General features: G+C 42.6%; 1 protein-coding gene and 1 long non-coding RNA gene across 20 annotated transcripts in view; one reads left to right on the top strand and one right to left on the bottom strand.

Annotated features, from left to right (window-relative positions):
* Positions 1-14700, top strand: part of LOC144828501 (uncharacterized) — a 2902672-nt gene that overhangs the window by 1143215 nt on the left and 1744757 nt on the right. The window lies entirely within an intron of this gene.
* The window catches only part of LOC144828498 (CMP-N-acetylneuraminate-beta-galactosamide-alpha-2,3-sialyltransferase 1-like), a 297640-nt gene that overhangs the window by 133911 nt on the left and 149029 nt on the right, over positions 1-14700 (bottom strand). For all 3 annotated transcript variants that reach the window (XR_013610454.1, XM_078686719.1, XM_078686720.1), the window contains exon 2: positions 10526-11323. Coding sequence is in view for 2 of the 3 variants with exons in the window: in XM_078686719.1 (XP_078542845.1) it covers positions 10526-10834 (309 nt within the window). In the remaining variant the exon portion in view is untranslated. The remainder of the gene's footprint in view (positions 1-10525; positions 11324-14700) is intronic.

Below are 14700 nucleotides of genomic sequence, written 5' to 3'. Positions count from 1 at the left end.
CACCCATACAATCATTCATACATACAATCACTCATGTTTACAACACAATCATATGCACTCATACACCTATACAGACACTCACACTCTGCCACTCATCCATGGAGTTACTCACACACCTAGTCAGTCCTGTAAAGAATCAATCACACTTCCATTTTCTACTCTATACAGTTAAACATAGAGCACCTTACGTTTTCAACCATATACTAACACATACTTACTCTCTTATACAATCATTGATACAAGTACACATTGATCTGTACAGAGTCACACACCTCCCATCCAGCCACACACACACTCAGTCTCCCATGCAAATACTTGGGCAATCAATCAATAACCCATATAGTTACTCATATAGCTACTGATCAACACATGCAGCAGTTTACAGAACAACAGACATAATGATGCACAAATTAAGACAGTTTAGTCACTAACCCATGCACTCAGTGAGACACATTTAATCACTCACTCATACATTCAGTCATGCACCTACTAAATCCTTCGTCCAGACACTTATACATCCACTCATTCTTCAATATGTAAGACATATTTTAACTTTACAGAAACATAGTCACTGGATGTTGTCATCAGTGATGTCACTGACCATGTCATGAATGATGTAATATGTGACATCATCAGCAGTGGATTGCGGGTGCGCAATATATAGTTAGTGCAACTAACTATATATGGAATTTCAATGGTTTTGTGTGAGTAAAATAAGGTTTTTTAAATGCTAATTCCTAACTATATATGGTCTATAACCTATGGTTTTTTCAGTGAATTTTCAAGGTTTTGTAAATGCTAATTCCTAACTATATATGGTCTATAACCTATGGTTTTTTCAGTGAATATATATATATACATAAATATATATTTCAAAAACACAGTAGGTATAGTTTAATGTGCCCCTGTCATGCACTTCTTATGACCTCACATATTAATTACATCAATCAGGACATGTTAAATGACATAATTGATGACTTCGCAGATAAAGTCTCAAAAGGCAATATTGCTCACTGCACATTGGACCTCTAAACGCTCACACCCAATTACGACTGGGCTACTGGTAATTTTACAGATTCCTCCACTGTGCTCTGGTGCTACCGTGACAGAGTCTTGGTAAAATGAATTATTTGCCACTGACAGTTTTTGTACTAGCCACAGAAGGCATTGCCCACAGACGCGTGCTAATCTTCTAATGTTCTTTTCCACTTCCTTCCTAACTGCATGTTGAACCCATGCCTCTCAGTGACATCTTGTTGCATAGAGATATAGATAATGAAGCCAGCACGGTGCTATTCTAAGTAACACATCTATAACAAGATATTCAACTTTCCCTGACAGCATGATGACATTTCTCAAACTTTTATCACACAGGAAGGCCAGTTGTGATAAGTCTAAGCATCCGTTTTTTCCCCCTACATGTTTTTGAAGATCATTGATTTTGCAGTTATGTGTAAAAGCATGACAAACCTGGCCCAGAAAATACAAAGCCCCTTGGGCTGTGCAGTGCAGATAATGTGTTTCTTTATTTCATGTTCACAAGAGGTGCAATGATTCGTAGAGATCTCACCATAACAAGGCTTTTTGTTTCGGGTGGCTGTACCAATTCATGGTGGTGCATCTCCGCAACAAGGACTGCCGCCAAATATTTTTTCAACAAAAGACCAACGCTTCGGAGAGCACTCAATTCCGAGCACATTAGCTGCACATTGGTTCACCTTAGTTCTGGCGAAAATCACTTCTGCCTAACGCATTTCAGAGTCCTTGCGCTCCTTGTTCACAGGCTTTAACAGACATCACAGAAATAAAGGAGGCACTGACAACACTGTTGTCACTGAGCGTCCTCGATTTGCACTCCCAGTTAGACTGGGAGCCGGTGCCTGCTCTCTTTAACCCAGCAACGCAGCTCAGGTTGGAGAGAGCTTCAATGCGCATGACGGTTTGGCCATCCTGAGAAAGCTGGCCAAACAGGCATGTGCAATGATAACAGTACAAAACACTGCCCCTAGTGACTTTCATCTCCCTGGCCCCACCCACAAGCCTCGGCTCTGAGAACAAAAATTAAACGGTAAAAAACAAGGGCTTATTATCATTTTTTTTTTCTTTTTTTGGGCTGATGGGGTGGGGGGTGTCGCGGACTTTAGCAGTAGTTAGTAGTGCTAAAGTGCTCAGAGTCACAAGGTCAACAAAAACAAATTCAGACAAATAGGAGGAATGAAGTTAAATAATATGGGTGACCCTGCAAAGAGGGCAAAATCCAACATCGATACTTTGCCTTAATTTCGACTACATACCATCATAGAACTAGTTTTGCAGTGCGCAAAGTGTTAGTAAACATGGGTCATAGTCTTGATCCAAAGGTTTAGATAAATTGTGTGGTTTAAATTGCTAGCCTGTATCATATTACAGCAATGTGTATCCCATTCAATAGAGATAAATGTCTGTTGCACCAAACTCTCTCCATTTATTAATCTTTTCTTTGTGGGCTCATTTTCTGCACATGGTAATGCATGTCAGAATAAAATAGGTGGAAACTCATCTTGACGTATTGCGGTAAGTGTTTGTAAGAAGCTGATTCCACAGACCAAGAAAAAACACTGTGGACCATTAACAGCCATTGTGAACGTTTAATAGTAATCACTAGCATTCATGTCCTGTGATAATGTGCCAAGAAGGGGACTATCAGATCAAAATATGAGTTAATAGAATCTTGAAAGTGAGAATCTAAATATCACAGGGGCATATATACAAGTCGCCTAAAGTGGTTGCCACTTTTGCGCCAACTTTTTGCGACCATTATTTTTTTTAAAACAGGCCTATGTAAAATAGAATAGATCGCAAAATACCCAATCAAAGGGTGTTGCAGAATGAGAAGTCTAATTGATATTCGACAGGGAGGTCGAAGCTCAGGGTCACACCATCTGTGATTGATTACAATTGCAGGGATCCTGGCCACCATCCCTGTGACTGGTTCCCAAAATAAAAATCTTTAGGTTTTTTGTTTTTTTTAAAGCAACTCCAGTTCTTAAAGGATGAGGTTGCTTTAAAAAAGAGGTTTTGGTTTTGGAAACCATGAATGGGACCAGGCAGTGGTTCCCTGCACCACTGCCTACTCTCCCAAGTCACAAAGGAGAAGGGGCATAACTGGGTTCCTTTCTCTTTGTGAATGAATTACCACCCTAAGTTGGGAGTTGGTAACTGCTCAACAGTTTGCAACCAGAATTATGGTTGCAAACCATTGATACATACCATACTAACTCACAATCTGGAAGGAACTGTGAATTGCAGAGTTTACAAGTGCCCATGGCCCATAGGCTTTTGCAGTAATGTCACTCGCTTTCTTTTTATTTTCTTGTTTAGAAAGTCATAAAATGCTCACTTATCAAACATTAAGAGTACTTAAACGAAACTTCAATCAAAAATTAAACTTAGAAAATAGGAGAAAGCAAAGCATGACGCCTCATTGAAAATATGTACGTTTCTATCACACTGTTTCGGGTGGCACACTGATAAATGAAGTAACAAGCGCCTCACTCCAACTTGAGTTCCACAGTCTGGCCATAGGCTTCATGGCTCCCTCAATCAAAACTAAAGCAGACATGGACCTGATTGACCTACTCCTGACGGCAGCAGCTAAGACGATACTGAACAACTGGAAGGACACAGCGAAAGCCACGTTTAAGGCATCGTTCAACTGGGTTACATTCCTAAAGGGGGCAGACACCATAACGGCCAAACACACACAGACGTCCCACGAGAAATGCGAAATATGGCGATCACTGGACAACTACCTGTCCTCACACAAGCCGCCGTAGTAACGGCAAAAAAGCAACGCAGCCACAGGAGCCTCAACTGAGTCACAGATACTGCTCACGCACAGTACCACAAATACTCCCTCTACCGATAGCTTCTCCACTCTCTTTTCTTCTCTTCCCTTTCTTTCTCGGCCACTGGGACTAGGGGAGTGGGCAATCAACAAATGTGCGAGAGACTATTGAAAGGTCATCACAGAGGGCAAACTAAGAATATTGTTACGAGGGCACGAACTAACGGAACACACTGCCAGGAACGGCACAGCCACAGTCAGAAATGCCAAGATGATGGACTTGTGTAACTCCCTGTAACACCCCCCACCCCCTCCCCCAGGGCACTCTATATCTGCGTTTTCTGTAAATGACCTCCCATGTATACAGGATGCACCATGTAAATATAATTTTCAATAAAAAGTTTACTGAAATAAGAAAATATGTACATTTCAAACTAGGAAGTGATGGACGTTACAAACTGTAACTAGCTTCTGGTTTAAAAAAACTCTTTTTCTTTTCTGTACAATGTTCTACTAACTTCTGTGGGCTAATGAGTGGTTTACTTTAAATGTATGTATGCATATATGTATGTATGCACTATTTGGGTATAATTATTCAAGCCGAAAGGCAGCCAAATACTTCTGTACACGGTCATGGCAAACAAAGACAGGGAATGACTGATTGGAGAGGGAGCTCGTACTGAGAGTGCAGGTGCTCAGTTACTTTGTTGTGATGTAGTGTTCTGGAAACAGATCCTCCAGGATTTCACAATCTAGCGATTTGCAAAAATGTTGCTAAATTGGTAGTTTTGTAAAAAAAAAAGCCTGCGCCTTTTTATAAAAGTGCCCACAAAATTAAAGGATGTGACCCCTCCTTTTATTGGCCCAGTCTTGACCACAGAGCCAAATAAAAGAAGGTGGGTTCAACGGGTAAGCAAGGTGTTTGTTTACTCACCTGCCTCTTACTGCGTTTATTCCCCTGCCTGGAGGCACCTCGATCGAACCTGCTGCAAACAAGAGAAGACAGAAGAAGAGGACCACAAAAAGACAGAAGACAGATAGAAAGAAGGAAGAGAGAAAACTGAAGTGTAGGAAGAAGATAGAAGAAAAAAGGAACAATGCTGCTGCTCGGACCGGGACACCAAAGAGGAGGTAAGTTTTGTTGCAGGCTGGCAAGATGCAGTTACTCTGCTCTCCCCCAGCACTCCCACCATTCACAGGCTAAAAGCAGATGGTATGACTGCAGAGGGTTTACGAGAGAGATGAGGAGCACAATGTGGTGGGCGCAGGGGCAACATGTGTTTTTCTTATTTTCAAAGAAAACAAATTCAGGCCCGACACATGTGGGCATAAAGCGGGACCCACTGGGGGGCATTTTTTGTTTCAAAGAAAGAATTCGGATACACTGCCTGTGGAATGTGGCAGGTCTTGCTGGAGGCAATATGTTTTAAGAAAAAAAGAATGAATTTGGGCCCGCCACCTATGGGCATATGGATCCCTGCAGCATTTTTTTTTAAAGAATTATAAATGTGGGCACACAATGGGACTGACTGGGAGCAATATATTTTAAAAAAAAGAAAGCAAAGTAGTTTTGTAATAACCTGCGTGTCATTTTCTTCCATGTACTTGATTGTGAGTCTAAGAATTCCTCATTCTAGAGTATACATCTAGTATGAGTTGCTGTAGAATACCCATGATTCAGTTGCTGCTGGCACTGCGTGGGTAGGACGTTTCTTCTTGTAGATGCTCAACCTTGAATAAATAACCGTTCTGTCTTCATCATCCAGTGTGTACCGATCCTGCTTTATTACATTGGCAAAGAGGATGGGATGCGAACCCACGCAGGTGCATGAAAGGCACAACTTTACTTTTACACTGCCTAGGCTCAGAAGGGCAAGAGGTTTTTGAACATGTACCGCACCTTAACGACACAGAATCTGATAGCCTCAACAAATTTGAGATTTGTTTGAAGAAATTGGACAAGCATAACCTACCTAAAGTCAGTACCATCTTAGAGTGTTATCACTTTGGGAAGCGTGTACAACAAACTGAAGAGTCTGTCAAGGTATATGTGAGTCACTTGCGCAAACTGGCTTCCACCTGTAAATTTGAAAGCACACTTGAGGAACGCATTCCTGACCAGTTTACATAGAGAAGAGGTGGTCAAGGATGAACCATGGCAGAAGGATGACCCCAAATTAGATGCGGTCATCTCGATTGCCAAGCGCATCGAGCACTCGCTTGCTTGTGTTGAGGTCATGAAAAAGGATAATGGCACTGCTAGTGATAAAGTACAAACTGTAACCAAGACTAAAGTATTCAAACAAGTTGAACCTCATTCTTCAAAGACTTAAAATATCTTTTCAGGAAAATGTTTCCGCTGTAACATGCTTGGTTACCTGGCCAACGATAAGTCATGTCCTGCTTTGAATTCAAAATGTCTTAATTGTGGAAAAGTTGGTCATGTGGCGAAAGCATGTAGAGCATTGAAATACAAAAAGAACAAGCGGGTGAAAAAAGTTTGGATACAAAATGAGTCTGATTCTGATCCCAATGAGTTGCATTGCCGTCAGTACTTAGTTCAGGTCTGTCAGGGTAAATGTAAGAGTCCTGTTGACAGTGTTCAAATAAATGGGCGCTCTGTTAAAATGCTTTTTGATTCTGGAGCGAAAAACCCTTTGATCCCAAAAGTTTTTAAGACACCTCTTTATTGGGCAAAGTCAAGGGTTTTAAACCAGATATCAGACCCCTTGCTTACGGTGGCCATCCCATAAAGTTATTTGGCTATTTTGAGGGTGACATAGAATACAGAGTTAGACTCACCACTGGAAAGATTTACATCTCTTCCAGAGGTGACAGTATTGTAAGCTGGATCCATCAGGCTGATCTCGAAGTGATGCTAATTCCTGGTGGGGATCCATCTATTGTCCTAAAGGATGACCTCTCATCATCAGTCCCTAACAGCACTGCTAGGCCTGAGATCGCCAATGTTGATCAGGTGATTTGCGCACTGAGTTTGAACAGGTCTTCAGTGAGAAATGTGGTTGCTTGTCTGACTACACACATAGAATCACCCTGAGGCCTGGTGCCACCCCTGTCACATGCAGGGTGCGCAGCGTGCCCTTAGTGCTAAGGGAGTCCATGCGCCATGAGCTACAAAAGTTGGAGAAGGAAGGGATTATTGTCGAGACTGAGGCGAACGATTGACTGGCTCCCATGGTTCTTGCCCGCAAAGCATCTGGTGAGGTGAGACTATGTGTGGACTTACGGGCGCTCAACTGTGCCGTTCTTTCCAACAAGTGGAAGTCATCCATAAAAGGCAACCCCACAATCCTTGAAGTCTGCAAACTGGTGACTGGAGGCCATCTCTCTTGAGACCAATTGGACCCCATTGTCAGTCAAGAAACAGACCGGGAGTCCTTCTCTTGAGAAGACTTTGTCAAGGAACTTGACAACATCTTTAGTTTCAGTGTTGTGTGTGATCTTAATTTCCGGCCACCTAGAGAACATGTCTATCAGTACTAAGACATAGGACTGGCCAGAACTGCTCATAATAGGACCCAGAAGGTCTAAAGCTACATCTTGCCAAAAGCAAGTAGGGATGCCAACTACAACCATGGGTTGAACTCTGGTATTACAGACCTTGTCACACGCACTACATTCTATGCAATCTCTCACCATGCGCTCGACAAGGAGATCAATGCCAGGCCACCAGAAGTGTAAGCGAATCCTCTCTCTGGTTTTTGAGATCCCTTCATGTCCCTGGTGAGCTTGGTGAACAATTCTTGACCTGACGGAGAGCGGAGGAACCAGCGTGGCACCTCTCCAAAGTAAACCAGAGCAGACAGACAACTTGTGACGCACATTCCAGAACTTGCGTATTTCCTCATTCAGACCCCTAATGCCTCCGCCTACCTGACGAAAAGGGGGATTAGACACAAACGTTGCGCCCTCTACCATCCTGAAACCAAGGGACTGATGGAGAGGTTTACGTGTGTCTTGAAGGAGTCCATCCAACTGGCCATGGCCCAGAACAAGGACTGGAAGTCAGAAATAGTGGAACGGGTGATGGTTTACCGTCTCAAGCCCCACTCCATGACGAGTAAGGTTCCCTTTGAACTGTTTCAAGGATGGAGTCCAAATACCCACATTTTCCAAGCATGGATGAGGGACAAAGGTATGGGTTTAAGTGCAGACTCCAGTGTGATGCCCTCTAAACCAGACTCTGGTGAGGTGTCCTGGCAAGAAAGTCAGAACTTGAAGATAGCCAAAAGGAAGGAGTATTTTGATGCCAAGCACGCTGTCTCCCACACATGTGTACAAGTGGGTGACAGAGTGAGAGTACACCTTCCCCAGAGGTCTGGTGGGGTTTCAAAGTTCTCCTCACCTTTTATTGTAAAAAACCTCTTTCAAAATGCTGTGAAGTTAAATGATGGTTGTATGTGGAACTTAAGTAGGATTGCTCCCATGCACACTAATCCTCAAACCAAGTTAGTAGTCAAAAATGAACCTTCTGAAAGCGTGCCAACACTGCGTAGGAGTTTCTCGCAAAGGAAGGTTTCCAGCAAGGTATGTGATTTTTTTTTTGCATTTATGTACTTTTACACTCTTATATCACTGTCTTTTTCTTTCCTTTGTTTTATGTAAAGGGAAAGGTGTGTAAAGACCTGCATGTCATTTTCTTCCATGTACTTCATTGTAAGTCTAAGAATTCCTCATTCTAGAGTTTCCATCTAGTTTGAGTTGCTCTACAACACCCATGATTCAGTTGCTGCTGGCGCTGCGTGGGTAGGACGTTTCTTCTTGAGATGCTCAACCTTGAATAAATAACCTTTCCGTCTACATCATCCAGTGTGTACGATCCTGCTTTATTACAAGTTTGCAGTAAAATGGCACTAAATGTTGTGTCGCTAAATTCCTAGTTTTCTGCTACTAAATTTGCTAATATGCCACAATATCCTGGGGGATTTGTATGAAGAGGAGTGGCTTCAGCTCTTTCCTACATTAGATCATGGTAGACCAGTCCTGGGGGATATTCCTGATCCTGGGTGCATACATTGAGAACATCTATTACCTTGTAAAGCAATGAAATTCGCAGAGAGAAATGCTGCTTCTGAAGTGTGTAGTCATGTATGTAGGAAATTTCCATTAAGACATCTCCGTTAAAAGATAACTGGAATAACAGAACTAATCAAATAACACAAGGAATACAGTCTTTTGGATTTGTGCTATAGTACACACACAAGTAAATATTATACAATATTTAGTCTTTGCAAAATGTTTTTAAAGTAGGTTATGTTGAGCAAATCAAGATCCATCAAAGCTGTCATTCCATCCTACAACAAGCCATCACTCAAAACTTCTAGTTTGAAAGGTTCATTCCAAACTCAGCAATCACACGTCATATATAAATTAAAGCGCAGACCATGCTCTCCCACTACTCCCCTTGCCTGATTCGCTTCCCTAACTATTTAAAAAGCTGTACTAGTCAGAACATTAATGATTTTCCTTGCTTGGCCAATACAAGTACAAGATTTCCTGCCTTGGAGTAGTCTTCAATGTTTGAGTCAGTCTGAGGTGATAAAAACAACTCTTCAGCTTCTTTCAGACTAAACTCATGGATATTCCAATGATTCCCGTTGAATGCACATGTAATCTTTAAGATTCTCAGCTTCACCCATACTCATAGCCGTGATAAAAAAAGACTTCACCTCCAACACTCTTTCCATTCTGCCAGGCAAACATCTACTCAACAACACCTTATCATATCCAAAGGCAGACACTGCTGTGTGGTGCACACAACCCAGCTGTGGGTTGTCTCCCTTGAGGAATAGGAGTTCGGTTAGGCCTTAGACGGGGACATAGATTATAGTCTCCTAGTTAGTATTCAGCGTGACGCAGTTAATTAACATGTTATGTACGTTTCTATGGCACCAGACACCCTTTTAGTTACACTCTGTCACCTTTTATGAAAATCATACTCTAACCCCTCCTTGTGGATAGGCTAGCTTCACGCGGCAGGACCGACGCCATCTTAAGTTAGACAACCTGTAATACGGTTTCCTAAACCTCCATGGCTCTGCATTTTCACGTCTCCCCGTTCTCATGAGAAATAGTTTCACACATGTAGCGAGCAGCTGCTTCTGCTTTCAGACCCGTCAAGGTTGTAGGAGGGGGCCGGCCAGATAAGCACATTCTTGCAAGCGCTGTGCGGACTCTCACCGAAACTAGCAGAAGGGAGTCGACTAGTGTGACCTTGCTATACTGAGCTCAGATAGAAGCTTTGTGTGCCATATATGAGCATACCTCTTGCCACCTCCTGTACCAACTTGTACTTTTCCATCTTAGGTAACGGTTGCAAATTGTGATAGTATATATGTGTTGACCTGACAATGTGCCAGCAGGCTTCTCGGCGGTCCTCGGGGTGTGAGGTCGCTGGAAGCTCCTCTGGCAGAGTATTATTTTGCTAATAAATGCTTGAACTTTCTACACTGCCAATCGACTGATTATTGATCAATGATATTTGGTAATTGTAGGTATAATCATTTGGGGGTTTGTGAAATTTAGGTACCTCACCCTGTAGATATCCATGTTGAGGACAACTGCCACTAAAACAACTGGAAATTTGCTGCTTCTAACCATTGTGCACCAAGTGAATGCATCACATATTTATAGATCGCTGTGACATGATATGGTTCTGCTAAAACAGCTGTCACTTACCTGCCACCATCTGAACACATCATCGGGAATCTCGCTGTTCTGTTTGGTCAGCAAGTGTGGAATAGATTCATTAAATCTCTCTTCAAACCAAGCCGAATTACTATGTTCAACAACACACGAAGAGCAGCTGCATGGTCTTGTAGGAAGATTAACCAATCTTTTGAGATGTATTGACCACTTCAAAAAATACGAATCGGATTGCAGGTTGTCGATAATATAGTTGTGTGTATAAGATAACAAGAAGGTAGTTATTATTACAACAAAAAAAGTTAGTCCCAGAGTACACACTTTAAGACGTCCTTTTTTCATACCTATTGATGTTTTCTTTGGTTTCCCGGTTTAAAAAAAAAAATTAGAGTAGCAAGTAGGGCACAGATGTAAACCTTCCAGGTATGATCTGATATTCAAGCGAGGAATACTAATTCACAAGTACTCTGAAAAAAGTACTAGTCTTGCAGAACGAAATCTTAGGAATGTTGTAGATCGATTTGTATTTCATTAAAAAAAATGTATTGGCTCGGTCCCAAAATCCTTAGTATTGCAGCGAAAGTCTCCTACTAGGATTTTAAAAGAACAATCCATATAACCCGTTAAAAGTACTTTCCTCAGATGTTAAAAGGTGATTGTGGTGGCGTAAATAACTTCACTGTGTAAAGTTTGCAGGCAAAGGATGGAAAGGGAAGGTCACTTTCTTTCGTTGATGATCATTTTTAGCAGGAGAAATTGATGAGATCAGTGTATGGCTCCTCTAGACGATGTTTATTGGTTTTGCTTGAACACCAGTGCTAATCTTGACATCTGTGTACAAAAAAGAGGGTATAGTCAGACATTTGGATTGCATTATTATTAAAAATACTAAACGTGGTTGTGTGTCAGAATAGCAAGGACAAAAATACTGAGATCTACATATCGAGGTCCATAATATTGTGATAGTAAGAGCATATAGTTACTATTCATAACTCCACATCTACATACTTTAAATATATATTATATTGTTATGGTATATATAGGTGAGGTTAAGTATAGCAAATGTATACTTACCTATATACATTTACTTTCGCAATATTATGTTCCTCGATATATAGGTCTAGATATTTTGGTCCCCACACATTTTGTAGTCAATATTGAGGTGGAATACCACTGGAAGCTGTGCACACAGGGAACATATTAGAGGCAAAGCTTGGATAAGAAATCATAGCTCTTTTTACACAAATTAATGGTGCGTACCACCCAGAATTAAATAAAAGAAGGGTACACTATCCCCAATATGAAAATCCACCTGTACCGGGAAGGGTTATCCAGCAACAAGTTCCCTCACTTGCAATGTTAGGTTCTGCCAGACAGGCAGAAGAAGCTCTGCCCCATACACACATTTTCACCCACCTTTATAGTCTGACATAAGGAGGGGAGGGGTGGTACCATGTAATGGAAGAATATCCAGTTTTATGAAGCAAGTTACGAGAGTACGCACCCCAATCAGGGGGGACTCTAGGCTCATGGCGGCCCTGGGCAGAGAGCGTAGGTAGGGGGCCCTAGAAGAGTGGGTCAGGGCGGGGCGGAGCGGGAGGCCAGTGAAGGGGGTAGGGGGGTCACGGTGTTTGGAAGTGGAACAGAGCCGGAGGCCGCCAAATCCCTGCCAGGGGCCGCCACACAAATATGTATCCATCCTCAGAGGATTATTATATTAAGGATATATATTGGTGTGGTGGCCCCTGGGGCTTGGTGGCCCTGTGCAGGTGCACAGTTTGCACATGCCTAAGGCCGGCCCTGCCCCAATGAAATGTAGAACAATATTTACCTGCCTGTAGGCAGTGTGTGTTGGAAAAACTGATTAGTCTCTATGAGCCCCAGGTGGGAGAGGAGGAGAGGTCCTGGAAACCACTGGTACCTTTGAGAGGCAGAAGTGCAGGATACAGCTCTAGAGGGAAGAAACTACACCGCATCACTCCACTGAGTGGAGCCATTTCTGCTTTGTGCACAACACTTCTGACAGGAAATAGTATATCAGGGAAAGGCCACGGTCATGAGATTGATAATATTGACCCACAATAACATCACATCCAGTACATCGCCTACCACTGCATAGCTATGGTAAGTATATCATCATAATTTTTACCTCCACATCGCCTTAAAATATAATTGTCGTATGAAATAATTCAGGGGATATGGGGTGGGGTTACAGAGAGCTTCCCTTTCGGTTATCCCCATGCATGGTAGTAGACTGTTTACTTCTCCCTTTCTTTCCTTGCAGTTCTTTTACCTACAACAAACATCACTACTGCCATGGCGGTAACAATTCTGATCCGTCAGTGTGTCCACAGCTCTCCGCCGCACCGCAGCTAGTGTAGAATGTATTTAATGCCAGCAGCATGGTTACAAGCAATAACCACAGATAGAGCCCTGGAACTCATATATTTTAGTGGTTGTTTTGAGAAAAAAATGTGTATTGAACATGGACAGTTGCCATTTTTCAATGAACCAATATTTTACCAATTACTCATTTGATCATCCTGGGGAATGGAATTAAGGCTTGGAAGGCAAGATGCTTTCTTCTCATTGAATTTAGGCCTGGGCATGAAATTCCTCTCCGCTTGCTGAGTTTGCAGAGTTGTTCCTACTCCTTGCTCCATACTGTGTGGAGCTCTGAAAAACTCTGCTCCGCTTTTTACCTCACTCGCCAGCATTAAGTTGGCGAGTGCGAGAGAGGAAAAGCTTACTGCACACTAACTCCCGAGTCCCGGTGAGATTTCTCAACGTGGGCGATCGCGGATGGCCACTAACGCTTGCATTGAGAAACCTTCTGTTCGAGTTGAGGAAGCTGCCGCTCGATTAGAACATCTGCTTGAACAGCAGAAAGAAACTGCATCCTCTTGGTCTGTGTATGGTGCCGTCCGCGCTGATTTTCCAGCGTGGGACAAACAGTCGGTGCTGAAAATCAGCGCGAATGGTACAACCTAATGCACTGCAATGCACGCTTATGAAACACGATGAAACTGGGATCTGCTGACATGGTCAATAGCTAACCAACAACACATACTCCAAAATACAGAATTAAGCAGTCTTGCCAGTCAACAAAACCCTTCAGCAATCAAGGTGAATTGAGAGGACCTAGCCATGACTAAAGAGTTCCCCTACCTAGTCAGTATTATCGGACATGATGGAGTGGCAGGCAGTGACATAAAGAGCAGGCTGAACAAGGCCAGGAATGCCTTCAGGATACTAAAGAATGTTTGCAGGTAATCTCAGTACAGCACCAACACCAATCTGAGGCCTTACTAGAGAAACATTCTGGCCACACTCTTGTATGGATCAAAATTCTGGTGGATGACAAAAAGCAACATCATTAAACTGTCACGCCAGTAACCAGAGAAACATTTTGTGGCTGTTCATTATCTCCAACCAGCAACTGCTCACCAGATGCAAGGAAGAAAGCATGGACACCAGGAGGTGGGTAGGACACACCATCAGAAGAGAAGACAACATCCTCACAAGAACAGCTCTAAGTGGACCCCAGAAGTCAAGTGAATACCAAAGAACACCTGGTGCAAACTGTGGAACAGAAATGAAGGCCTTGAAACATAGAAGGGGTACTGTACAAGAACGTTCCCAAAACAAATGGAAGTGGAGGCCCTTCATTGCTTCCAGGCAGCATAAAGGATAGTAAATATGTAAACCTATATATCAGCAATAGGATGTAGCAAAAAACATGTGTACAACTAGAATTTCAATAAGTGCAGAAGACATTCAAAGAAGGCAACTGCTCTGAAGTAAGCCGCCTATTACTGTACTGCTTAAAATCAGAATTAAACTCAGGAAAGCACTTTCGTGCAGCTCCTGCCAGAAAACGCATTCTGGCAGACTAGAGCAAAACTGGGAAAGGAGAGGAAATATTCACATTGTTTGGCTGCACAGGCGTGACACCTGAGCCTTTGTAGCGGCCGTGTATATATAGACAAGTGAAACTCCCAGCCTCTAATCAAAACATGCCAAGACCTGGCGTTCACAGGGAATCATTTCATCTACTGGCTGTGCTTGATATCCAGCCGCTATTATATCTTTGCAACTGAACCGAGGCAACCAGACGGGCGCCTGAATTACAGCCTATCTGCACAAGACATGTCCTGCCAGAGTGACTGAAACTGTGGCAGCCTACACTTGCACTTACCTCGGGCCTT

Source organism: Lissotriton helveticus, chromosome 4_1 (genome assembly GCF_964261635.1).
Source record: "Lissotriton helveticus chromosome 4_1, aLisHel1.1, whole genome shotgun sequence".
Lineage (NCBI taxonomy): Eukaryota > Metazoa > Chordata > Amphibia > Caudata > Salamandridae > Lissotriton > Lissotriton helveticus.
Note: the sequence above shows the minus strand (reverse complement) of the source record. Positions and strands in the feature narration are given on the sequence as shown.